The 25,965-nt window shown below is 43.4% G+C and overlaps 2 protein-coding genes and 1 pseudogene across 12 annotated transcripts; all 3 read right to left on the bottom strand.

Moving 5' to 3' along the window:
- Window positions 1-155: 155 nt before the first annotated feature.
- hgs (hepatocyte growth factor-regulated tyrosine kinase substrate) lies at window positions 156-12,866 on the bottom strand. 10 transcript variants are annotated; one of them, XM_083649079.1, is made up of 20 exons: window positions 12,732-12,866; window positions 11,086-11,170; window positions 10,826-10,901; window positions 10,510-10,602; window positions 9,573-9,693; window positions 8,086-8,138; window positions 7,920-7,988; window positions 7,651-7,775; window positions 7,012-7,147; window positions 6,103-6,201; window positions 5,916-6,014; window positions 5,676-5,714; window positions 5,382-5,570; window positions 5,072-5,285; window positions 4,811-4,983; window positions 4,568-4,708; window positions 2,528-2,747; window positions 2,174-2,307; window positions 1,852-2,037; window positions 156-1,618 (listed from the first exon to the last, which is right to left on the bottom strand). In XM_083649079.1, the coding sequence occupies exons 1-20, from the start codon at window positions 12,766-12,768 to the stop codon at window positions 1,511-1,513; spliced, it is 2,397 nt and encodes a 798-aa protein (XP_083505205.1). In that variant the 5' UTR covers window positions 12,769-12,866; the 3' UTR covers window positions 156-1,510. The 10 variants fall into 10 exon arrangements, with proteins under 10 accessions (XP_083505205.1, XP_083505207.1, XP_083505208.1 ...); XM_083649081.1 differs by having other exon boundaries at window positions 156-1,615; XM_083649082.1 differs by having other exon boundaries at window positions 5,072-5,282.
- A 1,094-nt stretch (window positions 12,867-13,960) lies between these two features.
- On the bottom strand, window positions 13,961-14,946 carry LOC310788389 (P2Y purinoceptor 1 pseudogene; annotated as a pseudogene). The gene has a single exon. The product of its transcript is annotated as a P2Y purinoceptor 1 pseudogene (transcript).
- An 8,106-nt stretch (window positions 14,947-23,052) lies between these two features.
- cldnk (claudin k) lies at window positions 23,053-25,568 on the bottom strand. Its single transcript, XM_083648518.1, has 2 exons — window positions 25,145-25,568; window positions 23,053-23,991 (listed from the first exon to the last, which is right to left on the bottom strand). The coding sequence occupies exon 2, from the start codon at window positions 23,777-23,779 to the stop codon at window positions 23,132-23,134; it is 648 nt and encodes a 215-aa protein (XP_083504644.1). The 5' UTR covers window positions 23,780-23,991; window positions 25,145-25,568; the 3' UTR covers window positions 23,053-23,131.
- Between the last annotated feature and the right edge of the window lie 397 nt (window positions 25,569-25,965).

Genomic DNA, 25,965 nt, shown 5'->3' with positions numbered 1-25,965 from the left:
AGGGAGTTTGGATATTAATACATATTGCGGTTATATGTGGTGATTTTCTTTTCATGTAAAAAACAAGTCACATGAATAAAGCTTGTAATTATACCATACACCTCTTTATTTACAAGGAAGGGTATGACGTGGGACAAAACAGGATTAAGCAAGTAGACAATAAGAACCAGATATTTATTAATTAAATATAATCTTAAAATTACTTTTAAAGTCAGACAGATCAGTATGATGGAATAAAGAAGTTCACGGATGGCAATTTAAGGGTTACAGAAGTCACTGATTGGGTGTATGTTGCATAACATGCGGCACGTCGTGTTCATTCTGCCAAGCGTTTTTCACCTTTCTAAAGAGTCCGGCACACTTTTGCAAAGATCATTCATCTGTACTTACTCTGTAGAGAACCTCATCTGACACGGTAACAGCAAAATGCACCTGCAGCCAGTCAGCTAGTTTGATTCAAAGGCCCCACACTTGCCATCAGTTGATGTATGTCTTGTCGTGAAAAAGCACTTGATTTTAGGCCATGCAAGTCATTTCAATGAAGAGATGCAGGATGCCATTTGAGTTGCTGGGTGTAGTGGATTGTGGCTTTAGTATCTGTATACTGTCCCTACTTGTTTTATTTAAATAATCTATATTTAGTATATTTAGTGAGGATTAAAGGACCGTCCAGCTACTTTTGTAACACCTCTCCCAAAATGCACAATCCCTGCCATCTGTTTTATCAGCTCAAAACCTACATCGACACCCCATATTCCAAGCAGTGCACAACAACGAAACACCAAAAGCAGATGACCCTATGTTGTGTATGTGTGTGAGGGGGCGGAAACTACAATTGGAATGTCAAATTGTGAACCTGGTGGACATGTGGGTTAGTGCTTGTATGTCCGGCTGTCTCCTCTCCTCAGACATCGTATCCACACACCCACAGGCTCTTACACAAAGCACGTACAGATGTCCCTCAATCACCGCCAAAAGTCTCGGGATGACTCGCAATACAGTACTCGCTTCCACTCCGGAAAATAATTACAATTTAAACACATGCAATTTTTAGCTGTAGAAAAATATGAGACAAAGGATGGTTACATCTTGTCTTTTTTTCTCCCTCCTCAATTTGTAGATTTTCTTACTCACGATTAACTCTAATACCACAGACTATGTTTTTGAGCTTCAGTAAATTGTTTACATACATATCAGAGGACCAAGATGGAAAGAGGGAGGAGAGTTGAGAGAGGGTTTGGGTTCTAGTGCCCTCCAAAGCACGCCTATTTCCCCCGTCCGTCCCCATGCTCTCCTTCAGTGGGAAACAAAGGGGCTGGCAAGGAGGGCAAACAGTTCTGCAACATCATCACAATATTTTCACATTGCCACAACATCACAGCGAGGAGGAGGGTGGGAACCATGTGTGTTTCCAGAGGGGGTCCTCAAAAGTCCAGAGAGGGGGAGAGACCAGAGGAAGAGACAGAGAGAAGGTGTAGTGTGTTAAGAAGACCCTGCAGCGTGCGAGAGGTCAGTCGAAGGAGATGAGCTGGGCCTCTGCGCTGCCCGGGATGGCCTGCGGGGGCTGCTGCTGAGCCTGCTGCTGCTGCTGCTGCGGGCCACCAGGGGGAGCCATCTGCTAGGGAGGAAGACATGGGCAAAAAACAGGAAGATTAGTAAGGTTCGAGATGAGAAGAATAACCTGCATCCTATGGAAGGCAAAGATAAGGATAGCAAAATGATGAAAATAAGTGGAACTTCTTTGATCAGTGAATGTGGCTTAAAGTAAAAGAAGGTCTTCATTAGACTTTAAAAAGGCTTTCGTACTGCTTATTACTTGAGCAGGGGAGAAAAAGAGAGTAAGTGACTGACCTGCTGGTACATGGGCTGCTGGCCTGACATGTAGGGCTGTTGAGGGGGCATATTGGGGTCCTGTCCTGGCAATGCTGACATCATGTTCTGCATGCTGTACGGCTGGTAGCCCATGTAGGCCATACCGTTGGTGGGGGCCGCCTGGGACATGGGGGGCATACTCTGAGGGGCCTGGGAGACCACATTCTGCACACAATATAAACACAAAGGGAATTGGGATATTGCTTTCCTTTATCATTTTAATACTAGTAGCAGTTCTACCTACAGACATAAGTGTAGTGACCAGAAAGTGACAGTAGGCTGTACGGCCAGCTGATCGCACCTGGTAGCCCTGGGTGGGTGTGGGCTGGTAGTTGGAGTAGGCTGGACTCGTGGTGGGAGGGGCCTGGCCGGGAGGGGGAGGCTGCCCATTAGTGCCTGCAGCCTGGTACATGTACGCATTCACCATATTGGGATCTAGAGGAAGGAAGGACCAACAGGAGGACAAACAGTCACACATGGGAAGGCACATTAATGAAAATATCCTATTATCAGGTCAAATGTGTGGTTTCATGACTGAATATAATATACATATACAAATAACTATGTTTTCAAGCTCCGAGGCAACGCGTATTTCAACCTTTCTGTCCAACTTTCCAGTTTATCTTCCCATCTACTCCCTTGCTGGCCTCCTCACCTGTGGGGGGCATGGCCTGGTACTGCCCAGGTGCAGTCTGCCCCGGCGGGTTCATATAAACGTTGTGCATTGGCGAGCCCTCCACGGAGCCAGCGGGGCTGAAGGTGCCTGGGTAGCTGGGTGGAGCACCAGGCTGGTACACCACCCCTCCTGACACGCTGGGTGGAGCACCAGGCTGGTACACCACCCCTCCTGACACGTTGGGAGGCAAGGACTGCATCTGCACCACAGCAAATACATAATCAAGCGTTGATTAGAAAATACTCTATTCTAAATTGCTGATTGGAATCACAAAGTTCTCAATAAATGCTGTAGATCAATGGTTCTCATCTCCATGTGCCACTGAGACCCAAGAGCCTGCAGGTTTTCACTCCAACCATTCACACCACCAGGTGATTTAAGTGAGATGTTCCTCTCTCTGAGTAAAGGTGTGCAATTCAATGAAATCAACTAGACCAGGGTTTTCCAAAACTTTTTAGACCAAGTACCATTACAGTATGTACCAAATCAACTTTCCCAGCTACCACTTCCCACTGCGGATACCATTTTCTCTCTCTCATTTGAAATCGCGACATTCGGGAAATATCGCGACATACGATATTATCAAAAATTGTCCCAAGCTTACTCCTCATGTGTACATATAAAAACTGTTGTCTGTAAAAATAATAATAATAATAAATAAAAATACATACACATTAGGACCACAGTTTGGGAATCACTGAGCTAGACTAACAGCTGATGGTGGAACATGCAGTAGAACTGCAGCTGGTCCGATTAGCAGAATAATGAGAGTGGCAGGAGTAAGTATTCCATGTGTACCTGGGCGTAGGGCATAGGGAAAGTATTCAGTGTGTACGTGGGTGTAGGGCATAGGTAAAGTATTCTGTGTGTACCTGGGCGTAGGGCATAGGGAAAGTATTCAGTGTGTACCTGGGTGTAGGGCATAGGGAAAGTATTCCGTGTGTACCTGGGCGTAGGGCATAGGGAAAGTATTCAGTGTGTACCTGGACGTAGAGCATAGGGAAAGTATTCTGTGTGTACCTGGGCGTAGGGCATATGGAAAGTATTCTGTGTGTACCTGGGCGTAGGGCATAGGGAAAGTATTCCGTGTGTACCTGGGCATAGGGCATATGGAAAGTATTCTGTGTGTACCTGGGCGTAGGGCATATGGAAAGTATTCAGTGTGTACCTGGGCGTAGGGCATAGGGAAAGTATTCCGTGTGTACCTGGGCGTAGGGCATAGGGAAAGTATTCCGTGTGTACCTGGGCGTAGGGCATAGGGAAAGTATTCTGTGTGTACCTGGGCGTAGGGCATAGGGAAAGTATTCCGTGTGTACCTGGGCATAGGGCATATGGAAAGTATTCTGTGTGTACCTGGGCGTAGGGCATATGGAAAGTATTCCGTGTGTACCTGGGCATAGGGCATATGGAAAGTATTCTGTGTGTACCTGGGCATAGGGCATATGGAAAGTATTCAGTGTGTACCTGGGCATAGGGCATATGGAAAGTATTCAGTGTGTACCTGGGCATAGGGCATATGGAAAGTATTCCGTGTGTACCTGGGCATAGGGCATATGGAAAGTATTCTGTGTGTACCTGGGCATAGGGCATATGGAAAGTATTCAGTGTGTACCTGGGCATAGGGCATATGGAAAGTATTCCGTGTGTACCTGGGCATAGGGCATATGGAAAGTATTCTGTGTGTACCTGGGCATAGGGCATATGGAAAGTATTCAGTGTGTACCTGGGCATAGGGCATATGGAAAGTATTCAGTGTGTACCTGGGCATAGGGCATATGGAAAGTATTCCGTGTGTACCTGGGCATAGGGCATATGGAAAGTATTCTGTGTGTACCTGGGCATAGGGCATATGGAAAGTATTCAGTGTGTACCTGGGCATAGGGCATATGGAAAGTATTCAGTGTGTACCTGGGCATAGGGCATATGGAAAGTATTCAGTGTGTACCTGGGTGTAGGGCATATGGAAAGTATTCCGTGTGTACCTGGGCATAGGGCATATGGAAAGTATTCTGTGTGTACCTGGGCGTAGGGCATAGGGAAAGCAGGCATTTGGGCCCTCATCTGGATTGTGTGTTTCTGCTGCTCCAGGCGTATCTGCCTCTCCTTCTCCTGCTCCTGGAGGCGCTGAATGGCCAGCTGCCTTTGCATCTCCAGGTACTCCTGAAATACAAAAAGCACAGAACAAACCCTCCCGTCAGTCACTCTGGTAACAGACAATGTATCAACATCTGCATTCTCATTGGAGGGCTTCGGAGTCACTACCTGTTTCTTCTGCCTCATGATCTCCAGCTTTTGTGCGAGCTGGATCTGCCTCTGTCTCTCCGCTTCTTCTGCAGCACGCCGCAGCTTCTCTCTGTGCTCGTCCCGAAGGGCGTTGAGGGCCGCCCGAGCATCACGCACCTGGGCCAGCTTGTCCTGCAGCCCCTCATAGTACACTGCCAACAACACATAGGCCACGTCAGTTCAGAGACTGGACACAGGGGGAGACGTGTGAGTAAACAAACACGCACAGCTAGCACTCACATCTCTTCTCGTCCAGCTGGTTGAGGATGTCCAGCAGCTGTGGATGCATGTTGTTGATGGACTGGAAGAGGGAGAGCACGGCGCTGTCGTTGGTGATGCTGCGTCCACGCATGTGGTTGCTCTTCATGCGGTTGAGGAAGGTGGTGACGGAGTTCTGCAGAGACTTCAGGAACTGCTCATGGTTCTCCTCCGACTCCCCGTTCTGGTACTGCTGCTGGAAGGAGAGAGAAGCAAAGTGTGCAGTGTCATTTGTCGTTTGCCCACTCCAGTTCAGCTAGTTAGACAAAATACCACCTTTGATTTGACATACCTCCACTATGTTGACTGGCTGGACAGGGACATGAGTTTCCACCGGCTGTGGCTGTGGCTGTGGCTGTGGCTGACTGATTGGCGGCAGGGCCTCAGCCAATGGCACAGGGGCAGGGGCAGAAGGGGTGGGACTCTTGCGAGCCTCTTCCTGTTTCTTCTCCCAGTATGTTCTGTTCAGGTAACGGGCCAGCTGGAATGAGCGAGGGAACACATTCATATTAGTAATGTATGCTGTAGCATTTCCATTACACAACAATAATGCAGACATTTAAGAAGTGCATGGTCTGACATGTACCTCTGGATCCACATCTTCAGCTGAGGGAGCAGAAGAGTTCTGGGGAGAGTATACAGTAGAAATTGCTCAATAATAATAATAATAATAATAATAATAATAATAATAATAATAATAATAATAATAAAACATCTTTCAATAAATTGCTAAAAAATGACATCACATGTGAATGACAGAAAACACAGGTATGACAGTGTAATTAATTTAGTTCTCCAGGGGGAATGGGATCATGAGGTGTCTTACCACCACGGGGGAAGAGTAGAGGGTGCTGACTGGTGGTGCTGAGGAGGTCACTGGGGTCGGCTCAGCTTTGGGATACACAGAGTAGGAGTTTTTCTGCCTCTGTAATACACACACACACCCATGCATCAGTTTCTCCATATCCATCAATTGTAAGAACACAAAGATCATTTTCAGCTGTGCAACCCACCATCCTATCCTTCTCCTCAGCCTCGCTTTGGGACAGGGCAATGGCCAGCTGTAGCTCCTCCTCCTCCTGCAGCGCAGCCTCATCTCTTTTCGGGGGCATCTGGTGGGACAGGAGCGCAATGGTGAGATCCAGCGAGGGAAAGGGGCCCCAGTGGGAAAACCCGCACAGATGTGTTTACTGTTTAGCAGGGCAATGGTGAAGGGTACAATTTATCTTCCAATATAGAACAGGGCGAAGCCAACAGGATCATGAAAACACACACACACAATCAAGTGTGTTTTCCTAACAAGGAATATTAAGGGCAGTCTGCATTCCTCAACACATTTCTTTCAACTATTAGCCTTAACAATTTACAATCAATCTGCATTAAGAATGTTACCAATAGCATACACCAGGGCTTTTCAAAGTTTGAGACTGTGGGCCTCCCCCCACACAAAGCTTGGATAAAGGCCATTGGGGTCATGATTACAGGTATGTTATTTGATCCCATTGACATGAAACAATTGAGTCAAGATAGCCTGATATTGCTGTCTGACTTACTTCAGATTAACCCAAATACATTAAAAAAGGCATAAAGGCAGTTATTAGTTTCTGACTCTGAGAAAATGGGAAAAACAGTAAAATTCCACAAAACTACTGTATCTCTGAACTATCTCTTTAACCAAATCACACACATTTATCCTATTCTATGTGATCTCCTTTTGACACTTTGAAAACCCCTTGGCATACACATTTTCAGTTTCAAAATTACTACTTTTCAAAATGACAAAATTAATAATTCTGATATGTCATGTAATCCATATACCACACTTGGCTATAACTGAAGATTGTTTACAACCACAAATATCACAACATGTCATCATAATGTACCTAAGTATGTGAAAAGTGAGTAGCCATAGTTCTGCTTACTGATTCGTGGACCACTACCTGAGACTGCTGGGACAGAGGGCTGGTCAGGTACTCTGGCGGCAGCTCGGCGGGGGCGGGGCCTGCGGCCACGGCTTTCCCCTCTGCTTTCCTAGGTGGAGGAGAGAGGGAGGGGTGGCTGGTGAGGAGAAGGGATCGGGGAGGGACAAACAACCTGGTGAATCAGCAGAGCTGCAAAAGCTGTTTGAAACATCAACAACGCTACAAAAAAATAACAACAAGCAATGCATCCATACAAAGTCAGCTACACGGCGTGACAAAGAGTGAGCAACGCAAACATCATCAGGCACAGAGTGACATCCATTTTGACAAGGCAACGCATGAAATCATTAGCTGTAACGCAAACAGTGATGGATGATTACAGTCGCCAAGCATAGAAGCTAACAGCCTGAAGCCAAAGCTCGACAGAACAGCTTTGACAAGTGACAAGCGAGAGTATATAATTACGTTCCCAGAAATATGATACTACTGTAAGGCATATGAGAGTAGACGTCTAGCTCACGTTGCAGGGGACTACTGTGTATATGTACTATCCAAAACTCACATACCGGTAGTTTTTACACTTACAGACTGGAATTCAAGCTAGTTCTGGCCGTTCCATTTTCAGGCCCGGGCACTCACTTGTTTAGGAGTTCAAAGCAGGGCTCGCAGACACGCACTTCCTTCTCAATGCCAAACTTGGGGATGGTGGAGTACTTAGACGAGCACTTGCCACAGAAGATCTGGCCACAGGCTCGGCAATGGTGCTGGAAAACGCAGAGACAAGAAAGCGAGGTCAACTACAACATGCACTCAGAACAGACCGACGCTCCATAAACTGTGTTACTCAATAAAGAAAAACCATAAATTGTCTCCTAGCCACCCAGTTCCAGGGAAGCCCCGCCTACTACCTTTCTTGTCATAACACCAAATTGAACTCTGCACCGGTGGCACTCCTCAGCATCAACCCAGTCTGGAGCCTGGATAAGCACAGAGAAATTACATCTCTCATTATAGACATGACCCAATTCATCCAACTAAGCCAACTTCAGTGATGCAAGAAAGACAAAAACTCACTCTCTCAGCTGCAAACATTGCATCGCTCTCCTTAAACTCTGGAAACACATGGCCTGCGAGGGAAGAAAAGGAAAAAGCAGACACTGAAAATATGCTAGTAGCGAAACAATTAACTCATTGAGTGCCAATGACGACTTTAGTCAAAAAAAAAAAAAAAAATTATACGGCGAATCTCGTCCGTCTCGCCTTGGCTAACCAGCGTGTGAATCATGTTGTCACGATGAACTTTCTGTGATGCGCTTTCTGAGTCTGGAATCACAATATCATTTTGTGAGCATGCACTCACGCAGTGCTTTGCATTAACGTTTGCCAGACTATCTCCCTGCACCGGGAGCATTCAAGTAGCCCAATACAGACTTATGGCACAAGTGAATCGCATTGGTATTCAACAAACATGATAACAAGTTGCTAATCTGAGTTAAGTGCTGCGATTTATGTTGTGCGTGGTGGATCCCGTCAATATATCCAATGAAAAACTATCAGGCAGAGGCAAAAGCAGTCAAATAGCTCGTCATTTTTCATACAATAGATATTTCTGATACCAAGGCACACGTGAATAATACAGGGACAATTTTCATCAAAGACAACAACACGCTAAAGGCCGTTTGATGGCAGTTGACAAGTCAGCCAGGATAGAACGGACAACTCCCGTTACAACTTTCAAAATAAAAGTATTGCAACTTTTCTTTTTTGGTGTGATCCGAAATACCACAAGTACCAAAGAGGAAATAAAGAAAACATTTGCATAGAAATCGGTGTTAAATTAACATAATGGTGTGCCTTCAAAAAGTCAATTTTAACCCGGAGTGAGTCATATAGTAATACATCAACGCTTTTATTTTGAAAATAAAATCGTCTAGCTTCCGTTTAAGTTGAGTTGGACGGTTGGGCTCAGTATGAAAAATTATCAGTGAAGAAAATATCGCCTTGACCACAGATGGATGTGACACGAGTTTAATCTTCTCATGTAATCTATCATTCTCGTAGTTTAATCTTCTCCTAATCTATCTCATTCAATGGTCAATGTTACAGGTTACAATGGGACATTTGAGTGGTTGGAATGCCATCTAGTGGACAGAACGGTACATGACAACAACATGCTGATTAGGCTTTATATAAGTCTATAGGTAAAATTTAAATTTCATAAAAATCGAATATTAAAATAATAAAAGCACTGAAAATCAAATTGGATTATTGAGGAAGATTGACAGCCCTATTGTATAGCACATTTCATACACCCTAGAATTGATCTCACTGCAAAAACATTTTTATCTAAGGGTAAGTAATCTTCAGTTTAGGGCACATAAAAAATAAAAACAGTTGAGAGAGAGAGAGAGAGAGAGAGAGAGAGAGAGAGAGAGAGAGAGAGAGAGAGAGAGAGAGAGAGAGAGAGAGAGAGGGAGAGGGAGAGAGAGAGAGAGAAACAAATGGAAATGGAAACAAACAAATGTACATCATTCGTTATCTTTTTTCCCAAATGCTCTTACCTTCCACCTTCATGATCTGGTATGTGTCTTGGACCACCTTGTACTTAGGCTCATTGCGGAAGGCGTGGGCCCAGGCTTGGATCAGGTACAAGATCTTACTTCTGACATTTGGCTCCGTCTGCTTCTGGGGGTAATCGATTACCACAATGAACACACTGTGTATCTTTACACCTAAATGCTCAAGTCCTTCTCTGTTACATGTACATTTCTGACCCAAAACTAGGCTGAAATGGCAGAATCACACAGCATTTGTTTTGGTAAGAAGAACTGATGTGGGAAGTCCCTTGGTCTGGTCTGACCAAAAATGAAAAAAACAGCATGTGACAAGGCATGACATCACCAGGAAGTCAGAACCAGCAACAGCCAATCAAATATTGCTAGGTCATAGTGTAATGCAGTCAGCTGCCTGACAGCAGCAGTAAGTCATTATTGAGTCGAGGGAGAGAGAGAGAGAGAGAGAAACACAGAGATGTTTGCAGCCAGAATACAGTCATGCAAATCAAAATGCATACGACAGAGATGACAGTAATAGAACACAGTATTCTCAGGGAAGCTTATGTCTGCATGTCAGAGGTTGCAAATTGTATGCAGTAATGATGAAAGGACACTGGTGACTTACCACCGGTCAAAACCTATGCAAATTTGTGGTTGGGACTTGTAAGAACCAGATTAGCAACTAAATTTGGGAACTAAATGGGATGAGGACATTACAGCTTATATACTTGTACTTTTTAAAGATATGTCTTTGTGGGAATGCATCTGTATTATGCATTTGTATTTCTTTGTCTTGTATCATTCCTCTTACTATTATTACATTTACTGCGTTGATAAGTGCTAAAAAAAAAACGTCATATAAATAGTTATTATTTATTATTATCATCATCTGATGTTGAAGGGAGCAGGGAGTGGATGGTACAGAGAAAAACAAAACGGTCACCTTAAGTAGATCCTTCAGTTCCTCCATGGTTTGTTTACTGGCCACCTCATCATGGATTGTCTGGCCACAGTTCTTCACTACTGACTCCAGGACCTGGAGGGTGAGCACATTTAGTTTCCATTACACCTATCATGCTATACATACATCGTACAGGCTGATAGTAGCCTGCTCCCAATAAGAGGTCAATGGTATTGTGACAAAACAACACATTTTTGGAGCAAAAACAAACCAGGATCATCAAATGCATGCAAGTATCCATTTACTATGGTTCGGTGATTTGACGATTTATACGCTCATTTGCAAATGCATATCCTACCTCAAGCGCATAGAGGGCCACATGTGGATTTTTGTCATTCAACTTCTTCTTAATGGCACCGATTGCATATTTAGCTCTGCAAGGACAAAAACAAACATTAATCTGAGAGAGTCCGGGTGACACATTCAGCGGGATGTAGGCCCAGATGTTCTTACTCAAACACTTCTATCCATTACCATTTTTGCACATTATTTTATAGGGTTATTTTCAAGCTGAACAGCGAGGGACATGGATGTAGAGGAGTGGGCGGGATCACTCACTGTGTGTCTCCTTGTCGAATGAGATCACAGATCTGCAGGATGGATTCCCAGTCTGTTTCCAGCAGCAGCTGACTGGTGGCTTTATCTGCAATAGTAGAGGGAAAACAGCACCTCAATGCTTAAGTCTATACAACATATATTGAAAGTGACGCCAGCACAATAGATATTAGGGGATTCAGAGTATCCCACAATAAGATACTACTGTATCACCAGGATATGCTGCCCACGATAACAATGGTATCATGATACAGCGATTCTGCGATACTCGATACATTGCAAGACAATTTATCTATGATACATCATATCTGTGTAACTGAAGAAGAAAAGTTACGCCCTAAAAAGGCAAAAAGAAATTGTATTTATTCACTCATTGCATTGTGGTGTCAGTTTCACAGTTATTTTGATATGAGTTATTTGTGTTCTTCACAGCAAGTTAGTTAACTCCTGATCACTTCACTCTCATTCATTTGATAAGCGCCACCACGAGGAGTCATGACTCTGGTAAGTCAAAATGGTAACAGGCTTAGTGTGGGGGAATCCGTTAAAGATGCATGTTTTAATAAAATATATATATATATTTGGTGCCAGTGTGTCCATAACTATTGCAAGAGGAAGTATCACGATATATTATCAATATTTTGTCCCACCCTTAATAGATATCCTACCTCCTGGTTTATTGATTATAAGCCCAGACTTGTGTGACTAGCTTTATGAAAAGAATGTTGGCCTGGGCCTAATGTGATATATATTTAGGTTAGGTCTGTCTTTGTCTAGTGTCTCTAGGCCAGGGTTATTTGGTTTCTCATCAAAAAAAACTAAGCCAATCACTTTCCCCTCACACTAATAATTGTATTTTTACTAAGTCATAACATTTGTTCTCTCGCTATGACAGCAATTACTCAAGGATGCAAACTCATGGAAAGTGAAAAAGGTGTCAGACACAAAACCACCCGGAAATCAGGTGATAGTTTGCATCCCTGAATTATTTAAGTAGATCCAGGTTATTTGTAACGTAAATATACCCGACAGTTGTAACTAAAATAATTTTAAGTAGTTGAGTCATTTAAGAAGCAAACGTTTACCATGGCCCAGTGCTGGATACGGTTTCAATTACTACTCGATTCTTATTTTCTGGTTAAGAAAAGAGACGCCCCTGGGATGTTGTTTATTATTGACTAGGGTTAGCTAGCTTTAGCTTGGTTAGCTTATAGGGTTAGCTTTGTTAACGCTAAATAAAACGTTGTCAGATTTACTGTCCAGTGACGTGTACGCTGATAACGCAACTATACTGTTGGTGTGAACTCACTGTCTAGTGACTAGTCTGTCCAACAACAGAGTTTTAAGACAAGTTTATTTTGGGCATACCTAATACAGTACCACAACGATAACATAAGGACAAAGACACTTAAATAAGGGAAAACAATCCTATATATTCGCCCAGATTCCTCTATCAGTTTGTTAAATTTAGTTAGTTAGCTAACTATGAACTTGGGCCTCCAAACAAAGGTAGCAAAAAAGCTATCATGCTAAAATTAGCTGGCCTGAGAGCCACAGCCCAAGCGTCTGTCAAAACAAGACGTTGAAAAACATCGCACTTTGACCGATAACCAATAAATATTAAGCCGTCAAATATATTTGCATCTTACCCAGAAGCCTCTCAAATGTGCCTCCACCTTTCCCCATATTAGATTCAAAGTGTCCAACTAGCTGACGAGGCGTGTTATTTGGCCAAGCCTGTTATTTTCACCGCTGAGGTTAGTTAGCGCTCTCCGTTAGCCACCTAGCCTCAGCTGTACAGCTCTTCCTGCTTCACACTTCCGCTGTGGAAACAGCCATAGCGGTTTGGCACCCTCTAGCGAATGATGAGGTACAACCTGACTGAGAAATGACTTGTCTTGGCAGCAGTGACCATCAAAGTGTAAACTTTAGGCACCAAATCATGGCTGCCCAGTGCCCAGTGATTCTCAGCCATTTGCATATAATGGACCTCTAATTTAGTCCACATTAGTCATTTGTTGACATGTTTTCTCTCAGACTCAAATCTGATAACATTACTTTTTACTGTTAGATGATTTTGTCCAGAATTCCATGACTAGGCTATCTGTATTGTAGGCAGATATGGGCGAAAATACATCAAAAAGTATTTTTGAGACAAATTACAAATACTTGTAAAAAATTTTTTATCACAATACAAATACAAAATACTGGTCTGAAAAATGTAGGCTATTTGAAATACAAATACGTATTTTGTATTTTGAAAATACATAAAAATACATTAAATAAAAGCTGATAAAAAGCTGCAACAATTAGTCAATTCATTGATTCATTGCCAAATATTACATTAATTGCCTATTTTGATGATCTATTAATCATTTTGAGCCATTTCTTTAAGGAACAATTTCCTAATTTTAGGATTCCTCTCAAATGTGATATTTTCTGGTTTCCTTAGATGGTAAACCGTCTCTTTGTTTGTCTAGTTATTTTCCATTAGTTTTAGGCTACTTAATAACTTGTTATAACTTTAACCTTTTTTTACTTTACTTTTTTAATTTCTGATAATTTGCTTCTGAAACAATGCAGCACATGAACCACCACCGCACCTTAAAATACTCTCCTCACAACACTTCCTGAAAGGTCACAGTGACAAGAATTGTGACTTAAATGCATTTCATGTCTTTAATTTGAGCTTTTTCCACATGTGATAAGAACAATCTGCCAAATACAAAAATCCAATTGCAGTCAATGTATTAAATCTACTACAGTAAAATGTATTATTGTTGCAAAAAGTGCCTCTCAGAAATATATATTACAAAGATGCAGAGAGAAAAAGATGAGCAAGTTAAGAGAATGTTAGAGAATGTCAAAATGTTCCATTTCATTCACAAGTTGCAGTGGTACTTTCCACCATTGGAACTTGATTGTGATCGATGGGCAATCGCATGACGGTCTGACGAGCTTGCTGGAACAGTTGTCTGAGCTGAGCGGGAAGGTCTTCATTTCCATGCAGGTAAACCAGGGGGTTGAGGGCACTGTTCAGACACACAAGGCCACGGCTTATCTGTTGAGCAATGTAGGCTATGTTTCTCCATTCAGGGCACACTCCCTGGTTTTGCAAAATTCTGGCCCTGAGGTTGAGGTTCATCAATACATGATAGGGAATGTAACAAACAGCGAAGAGCATGATCAAAATGAACAGCAATTTCAAGCTTCTCTGCTTTTGTACCTTGTCAAGTCTCTTTCTGGTACACAGGACTACAGCCACATGTCCATAGCAGCCCAGTGTGATGAGGAATGGGATACAAAATCCAGTGATGGTCCATCCAAGGCTGTATAGGTCAGGTAATCTTCAACATGGACCCTAGAGGTGGTGTGAAAACATCTCAGTTTGTTTCCATCTCTCTTGGTGAAGAACATGTCTGGAAGACTTTGAATGCTCACCAAGACCCAAACCATTATCGTGATAACCACAGAGTGGGTGACAGTTATTCTTCCCATCACTCTCACTGGGTGGACAATGGCCAGGTACCTGTACACACTGATACAAGTGAGGAACCCAATGCTGCCATATAAATTCAGGTTGAAGCAGAATCTTGTTATCTTGCAGAACACATCTCCAAAGATCCATTTATCGCCCAAAACATGATACACGACTAGAAACGGTAGCACGAGCAGATACAGAAAATCTGTAATTCCAAGGTTGAGAACAAACATGTTGATGATCTTAAGGTTCTCCCAGTTCTGGAGCAAGTACTTCAATCCCCAACCATTAGCTATCAGGCCGATGATGATTACCAAGATGTAAACAGCAGGCAGGAATTTATGTGGAAAGTCAAAGCTATCTAGATTACAAGAGTTGTTCATTCTGTCTTCGAAAAATCAAAAAAAATACCTGGTCTAAATCCGCCCCCTACAGTGGATGATCTGGTGTTTTCTAAAGATGGAAACTGAGGAAATGAGCGGTGGGGAAAAACAAGTGACTTTGTACACAGAAGGACTTCCTGCTAGTGCTCTCTGCGTCAAGATTTTTGTGCCTGGCACTAGTGGAAATTGAGTGTGACTGCATGTGTAACACATTCAACAATGGTCTGAAAATAATCTATATCTATACTAAAAATGAGAAGTGTCCATGTCCGTATGTGTGTGTGTGCGTGTGTGAGTGAGTGAGCAGAATTTTGTCCGGCCGCAGCTGTGCCATTTTACGTGCGATCGGGCTGAAATTTTCAGGGGTTGTAAAGAGCACCCGTGCAGGTGACCTGACAGAGCCAGATTTTGGAATTAGGTGATTGCCCTAATTACCTAATGATGTGATATCATTCTTCCTGGCTGAGGCTTTATAAAGTTCAGTGATGATGTCATCAGTGATGTCATACATAGGCATTGTGACATCTTGTGACATCACTGAAGATGTCATCAGTGACACACACACACACACACACACACACACACACACACACACACACACACACAGAGAGAGAGAGACTGAGGGAGAGAGAGGGGGAGAGAGGGGGAGAGAGACTGAGGGAGAGGGAGGAGGAGAGGGAGAGAGAGGAGAGCGAGAGAGAGGGGAGAGGGAGAGAGACAGGAGAGCGAGAGAGACTGAGGGAGAGAGAGAGGGGGGGGAGACTGAGGGAGAGAGAGAGGGAGACATTGCACGTAGCGGCCGAGCTGCGTATGCGAGCTGCAGGGCGGGTGAGGCTAGGAATCAAGCGCGCGCTGTTGTTGTCTCTGTAACATATCAATGTCTATTATAAGTCATTAAAAGAGTCCCAGTCTGTGCACAGGAAACACCCTTTCAGCTTGCCTATGCCATCCTCTGACCACACAGTCACTGTTTTCACATGTGGCTTGCTGCTATAGACGGTTTTCACCAGAGCACAACCCCACAGCACTTCCTTTTTCTCAGCATTCGGCAAACTGCAGAAATATTCACTCAACATCGTTACTTTTGTTTTCGCCGCTCAGCTGTATAGACGGTTTGCATGGAATGGTCAGTCCTGCACTTGAATGTTTTTTTTTCTTTTATGTCCATAGCAAACACTGCAACAGGAAGTGAGCGGGGGTTCAATTTAGAATGTTTTTGTTGTCAAGTTAAAACCGTCTATATATATGTAAGGGATAATGTATTGTGAGCCGGTGATTACTGGCGAAATAATGACCGACAGGTGAATGATTGAGCCCGACGCGCAGCGGAGGGCTTAATCATTCACCTGAAGGTCATTATTTCCAGTAATCACCGGCTCACTATACATTATCCCGCTTAGAACATGGCCTACAACTAAATTATTTCAGTAATCTGACAAAAATAATTATTCAAATAGATTTTTTAATAGCGTTTTCAACGACAAAGCGGTTTCATTCGTAATTGGCACACAAGACACCACAGCTGCAACTGGTTGGCCTAATTAGTAGTGTCTACAGACAAAATGCTCTTATCAACTGATTAATCCAGGTGTGGCAGAGCAGTGGTCGGTTGTCGAGAAATAATGACCGGTGAATCTTGTTGATTGACCAATCAGAATCGAGTATTCAAGAGAGCCGTGTTCTAAATAGGTATAGCCACCCAGTTTCACATGCTACCATTCAAAGATAGTGTACGTGGAGGCTCTTGACTTGGGTGGAGAAGGGAACAGGGAAGCTGTCGATGATGTGGGGCAGTGGTGTTTTGAGCTTTGGAGAGGATATTTTTGGAGCCGATGAGGAGGGCCTCGGATTTGCTGGTGTTTAACTTCAGGAAGTTTCTGCTGATCCAGCTCCTGATGTCCTGGAGGCAGGCGGTGAGGTAGGTGGGAGGAAGAGTGGTGGTGGGTTTGGTGGAGATATAGACCTGGGTATAATCGGCGTAGCATTGAAACTGGACACCATGGTGACGGATGATTTTACCCAGGGGGAGGGAGGAGGTAGGTGATGAATAGGAGTGGACCCAATACTGACCCCTGGGTCAAACGGCAGAACACCCGGACATGTGGTTCCCTAGTTGGACAAACTGTTGTCTGTCGGTGAGGTAGGATGCAAACCAGGAAAGTGCAACACCAGTGATTCCAATGTTTGCCAGGTGTTCTGTTCCAGAAGTATTGGTGGGAGATGGTATCGAAAGCAGCAGAGAGGTCAAGGAGGATGAGGATGGTGAGTAGTCCAGAGTCAGCTGCACGGAGGAGGTCGTTAGTGATTTTTACCAGAGTTGGGCGGCAACCACCCTCTCAAGAGTTTTGGAGATGAAGGGGAGGTGGAGATGGGACGGTAGTGGTTCAGGTCAGATGGGTACTGTTATATATATATATATATATATATATATATTTTTTTTTAGGCCTAGAATAATAAGATAAGATATTCCTTTATTCGTCCCACAAGGGGAAATTACAGTGCTACAGCAGCAAGTGGACAGGGTTAAAAAAGAGACAGCAACATAATAGCACGTATAGTCAACAACAGTAAAAACAGAATATAACAATTACACAAGTAAAAATTGCATTAAAAAGTAAAACAATACATTAAAATTACATTAAAAAGTGCTGGATAAAAGTGCATTTATTAGCCAATTGAGCCAAATGAGAGCAGCAATTTAAACCATTGTTCACTCAGGAGTGTACAGAATTAAAAAGTCTGACAGCCGCTGGGAGGAAAGAACTCCGGAAATGTGTTTGCAACTTGTAATTGTAACTTTGTAATTATTTTCTCTCCCATAAGTGCAATTAAAAAAAGAAAAAAAGCATAGCAACATGCAATAAGAACATTCATTTGTTAGAAGTGAAGTGACTTAAGAGTAGTCAAAAATTATTGCCAGATAGCCTTTCTAACATGCTGTGATATGTACATTCTGAGGTGTAAATAGACTTGAGATTTAGGTGATGGATACGAGCCTGTGTTTGTTGCAAACATTTCCTGTTGTGGTCACAGGGGTGGTGGAGATCTTTGTATCTGGCCGAGGGGCACGTCATCTCATAGTCCCCCTATGCGTGCTGCAGAGAGCCATCAGATAGAAAGATAAACTGCTTTTTGTTTGGTTGTGGTCAACACCTCTCTCTGTGTATGTGAGTGTAAAATGTGTTAAATGTCGGTGTTTATTTTAGGTTAGGTTCTGAAGAACAAACTCAACCGCAGGTTGGTTTTGACCTTTTGTTTTTTTAAGATGCTGGTTTCCGGTACTTTTTATAAGTAAAGGTAGCTTGTTCCAATGCACCGCACCAGAAAATGAAAACAAACACTTACCCATGTTGGTTTTAAACCTCGGCAGGCACATGTCAGCAATGCTGGCTCGGGTGTGGTGCGCATGAGTATCGCCGCTCCTCAGAAGTGGTCTTTGAGGTACTCGGGAGCTCGGCTCTTATAAATATTGTGGACCACAAGGACCCCTAAACAAGTTCAGGTTCAAGTTCAAGTTTATTGAGTGTCCCAGAAGGACAATTTGGTTTGCAGCTAGCGTAAAAAACACAGAGACATAGGCACACATGATTAAAACAAAACATAAAAGCAAACACAAAGCAGCAGATTAAAAATGCACAACAATTTAAAGTGCAAGTAAGAGTAAACTAAAACAGAGACAAAGTGCAACTAAACAAGGCATAAATAGATTAAGGTGCGCATCAGTGCAAAGTGCAAGTAGATGCTACAGTGAGGCCAAGAAATTGCCCTGACAGACTCTCAGCGCAACATATTTCAAGAGAGATGCTACAATGTATCATTGTATAATAAAATGCAATAAACCCATAAAACAAGTAAAACAAGAGACATTTCTGCAGGTTAAGATACATACCTCTATAAGGTAGGTTGTGTAACAAAATAACTGAAAGACAGACTGAACAGCGAGTCCCAAGTCAACTGAACAGCAGCAACAGTAAAGTGCGTTATTTTTTCACCTCTGCAGCATTTCTAGCTCTAATGGAGACAGGCACAAAGGAGTTTTTATATCTGTTTTTCTTAGCCAGAGGGGCACGAAGGCGAAGGCCAGATGGAAGCAGTTCGTATTCAGAGCTCAGAGGGCATCGTCTGAGCGGATGGACTTAACTTTTTTCAGCACCCGTCTGTTCAAAATATTGTCCAGGCTACTGAAATGGACTCCGGTTATTTTCGAAGCCACCTTCACTATTCTCCCGAGGGAGTTTTTGTCTTTTATGCCAAGGTTACCGTACCAACAAATGATAGAGAAAGAAATTACAGACTCAATGAAAGCACAATAAAACAATTTCAACAAGGTCCTGTCAATCTGGAATTTGGCCAGTTTCCTGAGACAAAAGAGACGCTGCCTTTTTTGTACAGCATGTCAGTATTTAGGTCAAATTTCAGTTTGCTGTCGATGATAGTGCCTAGATATTTATAGTCGTTTACTAGATCGGCAGTCTGACCGTTGACAATACTTCTCTGAGGAACGGGGGGGGGGGGGGGGGGGGCGTCTAAAATCAATACAAATCTCTTTCGTTTTGGAAACGTTGAGTTGTAGGAAAGCTTCCTCACACCAAGATACAAAATCATCAATAATTTGGCCATGGCCAACATCATCATCGTCAAGCAGGCTGACGATGACAGAATCGTCAGCATACTTGACAATGAATCTGTCAGCATAGCGGCTACGACAGTCGTTTGTATATAAAATGTACTAAAATGCTGATAGAACACAACCCTGAGGCGAGCCAGTGTAGGATGTTAAAATACTAGACAGTATCCCATTGACTCTTACCTGCTGAGATCTGTTAGTTAAGAAGTCTAAAATCCAGCCAACAAGGCAAACTGACTCAAATTAGACCACGGACCCCCATCTGATAATATTTTGTCCCAGGGTTCCCCTTCTGATAAGATGTTTGCCTTTTAGATGTTTTATTACAGACAGTGTATGAAACCCATGATTAGACAGGAGATACTACTGATTTATATAGTTTGGATTAATGTTCCAGTTACAATAAAACTTGATTTACACCTTGTATTTCTATGTTTTAGATGCTTGTAATTTAGATCAACTTTACTATATTGGGTTACCCACATTCTGACTATTTGGTGATGTAGTTCAGCCACCTGGTATTTCCCTCTCCAAATATGATGACCATCAGAGTGAGCATTCTTAACTTATAGGCGATTATGACACTTATCCCCCATTCGGAATGACCTAATTTGACTGTTTCAGAGAAGAGGTAGTAGGCCTATGTCTAAAGAATTCTCATTTACAATAGAACTGTACCAGATATCTCCATACAACTACTGGTTAGTGTCCAATAGCTCCCTAGACAATTCAGTAATTGTATATTTTTTAGGGATTTCTGTTTTTCTGATAAATGAGAGAAAAGTGATGGAGTCCTATGTTCCTATCACCACAAAGAACAATTTCTGCCTAAACTAAAGCTATGTATATAGGACTATAATTCATTATCTTTTAAGGTAAATCATTTTCTGACTATTTGGTGATGTATGGCAGCCATGGTTCATGCCTCAACAAATCTGATGAGGAAAAGAGGGAGCATTCTCAAGTTATGGGCTTTTTTGTCACCTTTCCCCTATCCAGACTGGCCTAATTTGGCTCTTTTTCAGGGATTGGGGTACTTCTAAAGAACAGCCAAAAAAAACATTTTTTCCCCAAAAATAAATGTTGACAACAATCAATTTAATTAATGGGAAACCCTAAAGATAAGAAAAATCATTGTTGTGTTTTGTTCTACCTCGGGGAAGGGTATCTTGAAAACACAAAGCCTTTTTTGAGGACTTGCTGATAGACTATAAGGCATCATGGCATCTAGAAATAAGGTGGATAAACAGACACTTAAAACTCGACAAAAAACCAAACCAATTCCACCATTGTGCAAAGTGCCTTTAGCCAGTCAGCCTTTTCTGTTAGAGCCTCATGAGAGTGGAACAATATTCCAACACACATCAGAGAACTCAACACATACCGCTAGTAGTTAAGTAATGCTTATTCAATACTGTTTACATTACTTAACCATAGTTAAGTAATGCTTATTCAGCACTCTTATGCATTTATGAACATCCAAAATGGTGCAAACAAAGAGGGCTTCCTCATACACGATGCAGCTGCCTCACCATTATAAAACCGCCAGTTGTAGGACTGAGAGTTAAATAGACTCTCTCCACTTTACAGGTACGGTACCATGTAAATACATATGAACTACAGTTAAACAGATTCACTCCACTTTACAGGTCCGGTACCATGTAACTACATAATGAACTACAGTTGAATAGACTCACTCCACTTTACAGGTCCGTTACAATATAACTACATATGAACTACAGTTGAACAGACTCACTACACTTTACAGGTCCGGTACCATGTAACTACCGGTACATATGGACTACAGTTGAACAGACTCACTCCATTTTACAGGTCCGGTACCATGTAACTACATATGAACGTAATTTATAACTATTGGTAATTAGTGTGTTATTACATTTGGTGTTCATGTGTAATTACAAATAGTATGTAACTAGGGTACCTGTAAAATAAAGGGTTACCGAAATAACTATAATAATCTGCTTGATGAATTGCTATAAGCTCATGGTATATCGTTAGCTGCTAACGAAATAAACAGTGTACTTGTCTTATTCTATTCCTCATTACAATTATACAATGAAACATCACAAACTGCTTGACTGTATTCACAGCATTACTCTACTGTACTACCAACATTGATATAGGCCCACTTAGGTCATATATAGGCTGTGAGTCACTACCTGGCACTTGCACCACTGTTGTCCATTGTTACTGTGCTGCTGTAATGCTCTGTAAAGTGGCATTGTGTTGCCCTGTCCTCAGCTGTTACGCATAGACCGTGAAGAAAGGGAGAAAGCCAAGTATGCTCTCACCAGTATGGTCCAAATGACTGTTTACAGCAGATGGAAAGCAGTCAGCAGTAAATACAGTAGTTTCTGAGGTGTGCGATTTTAAGACTTTTCACACACAACACCAGGTCCACATGCACCCGATACCCAAGGCTCTTGATAGTTCACGTTACACATGAATTGTTTTTATAGGGCAGGCTCTATGGTATGGAAGGCAATTTAAGTCCAAAGTAATGGAGTCAGAGAATCTGAGGGATCTCTGCACCACGTCTCATGATAAAGATATGCTTTCATAGTGAGGCTTGAAACATCCCCCCCACCCACACACACAGATAGCTGCACACACGCACGCATGCATGCACGCGCGCACACACACACACACACACACACACACACACACACACACACACGCACACGCACACGCACACACACATAGACTAAATATAATTTCTCATCATACTGAATCAGCAGTTATGATATTTGAGACCATTACCTTCCATTATTATACTGAAATCAGGAGCTGGATTGAGCACAATTTTGTTAAGATTTCTTTCTCTCCCTATTCTTCACTTTACTGTTTGAATCCAAGGAAAATATAGGTTGTTGAGAGTCGAGCCTCCAGTACTGGGAAGGAGAGATAGGAGATGGGAGATAGGAGACGGAGGACTGCGCACGCATGCACATACACACACACACACACACACACACACACACACACACAAACACACACACACACACACACACACACACACACACACACACACACACACACACACACACACACACACACACACACACGTCAACAGTATGGCACACGTATCCCCATTGTTCTATTGTTCTGTTCCAATCAGCAGGACTCGTAGTATTGTTGACTTGAGTAAATCAAACAAAGGCCTCTGCTCTTTAGGCCATACTAATCAATCACAGACTGTGGAAAAATAATCTGAAGTTTTTAAGATCAAGCATATTGCTATTTATAAAAGCGTGAACACACACCATGTTCTTCAGTGGAGGGATTGGAAGACCAAAACTTTTATTGTATTTTACACTGACATACAGAGAAAAGGGGTTATTGGAGGACAGAGGGTATATGAAATAACAAAAATGAGTTCAAATGTCCCAAAATAGCCTCCTGCGGCTTTTCCAAGAAAAAAAGCAAAATATAACATTATCAAATAATTAAAAGGAGTGTCAAGAAAGGAAAAAAATGGTTTGTCATTGGTTGGGATGGTTTTGTTGGACTTGTAGATATTCAGACGTTTCGGGGCGCTTAGACGTAACCTTTGACCTGTGAGGCAGGTGCCCTGCGGGGACTGCTTTCTCCACTGCTGAAGGTGGGAGAGCCTGGCATGCCAGGCGGACTTGACCCAGCATAGAGCAGAGATCCCCCAATCAGGAGCAAGGCGGACGCCCCCCAGCCGATGTACAGGGCCGGGCCCAGCTCACGCTTGTGTGGAGCTGCCACATGCGGGTCGTAGAAGTCCTTGATGATGGAGTGGGCAGTCCAGCAGATGGGCACCAGGTAGAGGAACCCTGCGATGGCAAACAGGGCACCGGCGATACGGGCAATGCGGGCCTTGAGGCTGTTCACACCAAGGCACTTGGTGCACTTAACCCCGACGACGCCCAGAGACAGAGCCACGCCGCACATCATGATGGAGAGCACCGTGAGGCCCCGGGCAGCCTGCATGTCACTGGGCAGGGCCAGCATGCTGTCGTACACCTTACACTGGATCTGACCGGTGCTCTGCACAATGCAAGTCATCCAAAGCCCCTCCCAGATGATCTGAGCCACCACTATGTTGTTACCGATGAAGGCGGTGACACGCCACAGGGGCATGGCACACACCATTGCCCCGCCCACCCAGCCAATGAGGGACATGATTAGGCCGAGCAACTGCATGCCCGTGGTCGCCATGGCAACAGGTGTTGTTTGAATCAGTTGGGTTCGTCTTGGTTATATATCAGTCTCTCTTTGTGGCACAACGGCCCAGCTATAGTCCCAGAAAGAGACGTGACGAGGTCAAGACAGTCTACACCACTGGAAATGTCCTGTTCCACTATGGGACCCTCTGACTTTGGATGAGGGGGTTGGTGAGTTCAGCTTGGGGGCAGACAAGGGCAGGTGTCCTGAAATAGAAATAAAGACAAAATTAACAGAATCCATTAAAATACTTTTTTTCACCCCAACACACAAACAGTACTGCAATAGTAGCAAAAGTATAAACAATTCATTACTTGATAACTACGTACAACAGTTAGCATAGCATTATAGTAAAGCATCAAAAGAGTCATGGAACGTATACAGTGTTTATCATAAATATTTGGAAACAGGCTGGGAGGCTCATGGTTAGTGGATTCCAGTGAGAAGCAGAGAGAAAGGCTTTCTTTGACACAGCTGTGGGTGTCGAGCTACGCCTTGCCTGGTGAGTGGATTATCTCAGAAAAACATGAGGAGATTCTGAACACAAGCAGCTTTCATGGAGCCTTGTAGAGTGGGCCAGGAGGACCTGTGTCATCTATGTATCGCAGCTCTCAGTGTCCATCCTTTACCAATACTGTGAATCAAACCAACAAACCATCTCACCAACGGATCAATCGTATAGTGGATCCCACAGGTTGCCAAACAATTTCATGACAAGGACGCGCAGATGGATCAACTTTACCCAACAGACCCCCATTTGATAAGATCTGATCCCATAGGCTCCCATCTGAGAAGATTACTGTTGCTAGATTTGATTTAGTACAGAACTGCAAGTCTGTGCTGTAGGTGGGAAGACAGTACAGTGGAAAGAATTAGACCACTGGCCAGAATAGTCAGTCCTATTCATGCTCCCATTGTCCTAACTCCTAGTGAATGAAATTATAGCTATGAACGATTCCTCGTATCGCTGTTGACTCCCTGGAACTCCCTCAAAGGCCTCTGGAGGTCCTCCTAGCTCAAACCTCACTTTGTGGGACCTCTGGCTTTCCTACCTGTGGAAGACCAGGAGCTGCAGATGGCTCTACCCACCAGAAGTAGCTACTTTTTGTGTTTTTGTAAACATCACACTGGCACTAGAACCCTTGGTCATACACACTTGCTTTCAGCATACAGGGGCATTAAATATTGGTACAGCTGAACATACTAGTAGCAGAAACATTTTAAAAATATATTATATCAAACTAATCATTACACATTTTTATGCTTGACTGTGAGGTATTCGTTTTTCAGTCAAATTGCTGTTTGTCAGTTCTGACAAGTTGGACCCAAAGATACAGATAGAGACAACAGGATAGTTACCTCAAATGAAGTATTCTGGATTCACACTGCTCCCCTTGGAGATGGTCCACAGGCTAGTGTTAGTCGACCAGTCCTTTGCTTCTGCAGGTGAGCTGTGAATGGCCGGAGCTGGTGGACGGCGGCCCTGAGAGTTCAGCTGAGTCCACAGGAGGCCTGGAGAGCAGCTGAGGATCTATCTTGGCGGGCAGGTGAGCTCAAGTGGAGAGGGGTGATCAGCTTGGACACGCAGGACTGGACTGGAGAGAGGGGCTGCCCTCCGAGATGCCAGCGCGAGTCTGTGTGGCAGTGGGCAGAAGCACGCGCTCGTGTGCGCGGCCGTGTCAGTGTGTGAATGCATGAATGTGTCCGAGTGTGTCTCCCAGTGCCTGGTGTGCGAGCACAATGCCCTGCTGTTCTGCTGTGCCCTCCCTCGCCGCCCCGCTGTTCTGCGGTGCCCTCCCTCCCCGCTTCTCCTCGTCAACCTCTGTCCCACCCTGCCACCCCTACCATCCACCAACCCAACAACCCATTCTCCCCTCTTTTGCCACTTCTTACTCCCTTGCTCCTTGATGTGAGGTCTCTCTTTTCATCTACCCTCCTCTGTCCTGCTCAATCTGTTCATGGGTTCCATTGATGTTTTCAGGTTAGCGGAGTCAGTGATTTATGTGTTCATGTTCGCCTTTCCTTACGCAACCTCTTTTTCCCACTGTTCTGAAAAGGAAAAAGGAAAACCAGCACAATGTAAAACGTGTGCGGTCCATTATAGTGAATCTTTATTGTCATATAAATTATTTTGTTCATAAATACCATAATTACTATTCTGGATTGATACTGAAAAGATA

This window comes from Poromitra crassiceps (genome assembly GCF_964638095.1).
Source record: "Poromitra crassiceps genome assembly, chromosome: 13".
Taxonomy (NCBI): domain Eukaryota; kingdom Metazoa; phylum Chordata; class Actinopteri; order Beryciformes; family Melamphaidae; genus Poromitra; species Poromitra crassiceps.
This window is presented reverse-complemented; position numbering and strand designations above follow the sequence as displayed.

What these genes read in the sequence shown, in the direction of transcription:
- hgs (XM_083649079.1), bottom strand. Translation starts at nt 12,768, where the DNA reads ATGGGGAAAGGTGGAGGCACATTTGAGAGGCTTCTGG. An exon ending in ATTCGACAAGGAGACACACA is followed by an intron (nt 10,902 to 11,085) that starts GTGAGTGATCCC and finishes TTGTCCTTGCAG; the next exon opens with AGCTAAATATGCAATCGGTG. An exon ending in AGGTAGTGGTCCACGAATCA is followed by an intron (nt 6,202 to 7,011) that starts GTAAGCAGAACT and finishes CTGTCCCACCAG; the next exon opens with ATGCCCCCGAAAAGAGATGA.
- cldnk (XM_083648518.1), bottom strand. Translation starts at nt 23,779, where the DNA reads ATGGCGACCACGGGCATGCAGTTGCTCGGCCTAATCATGTCCCTCATT.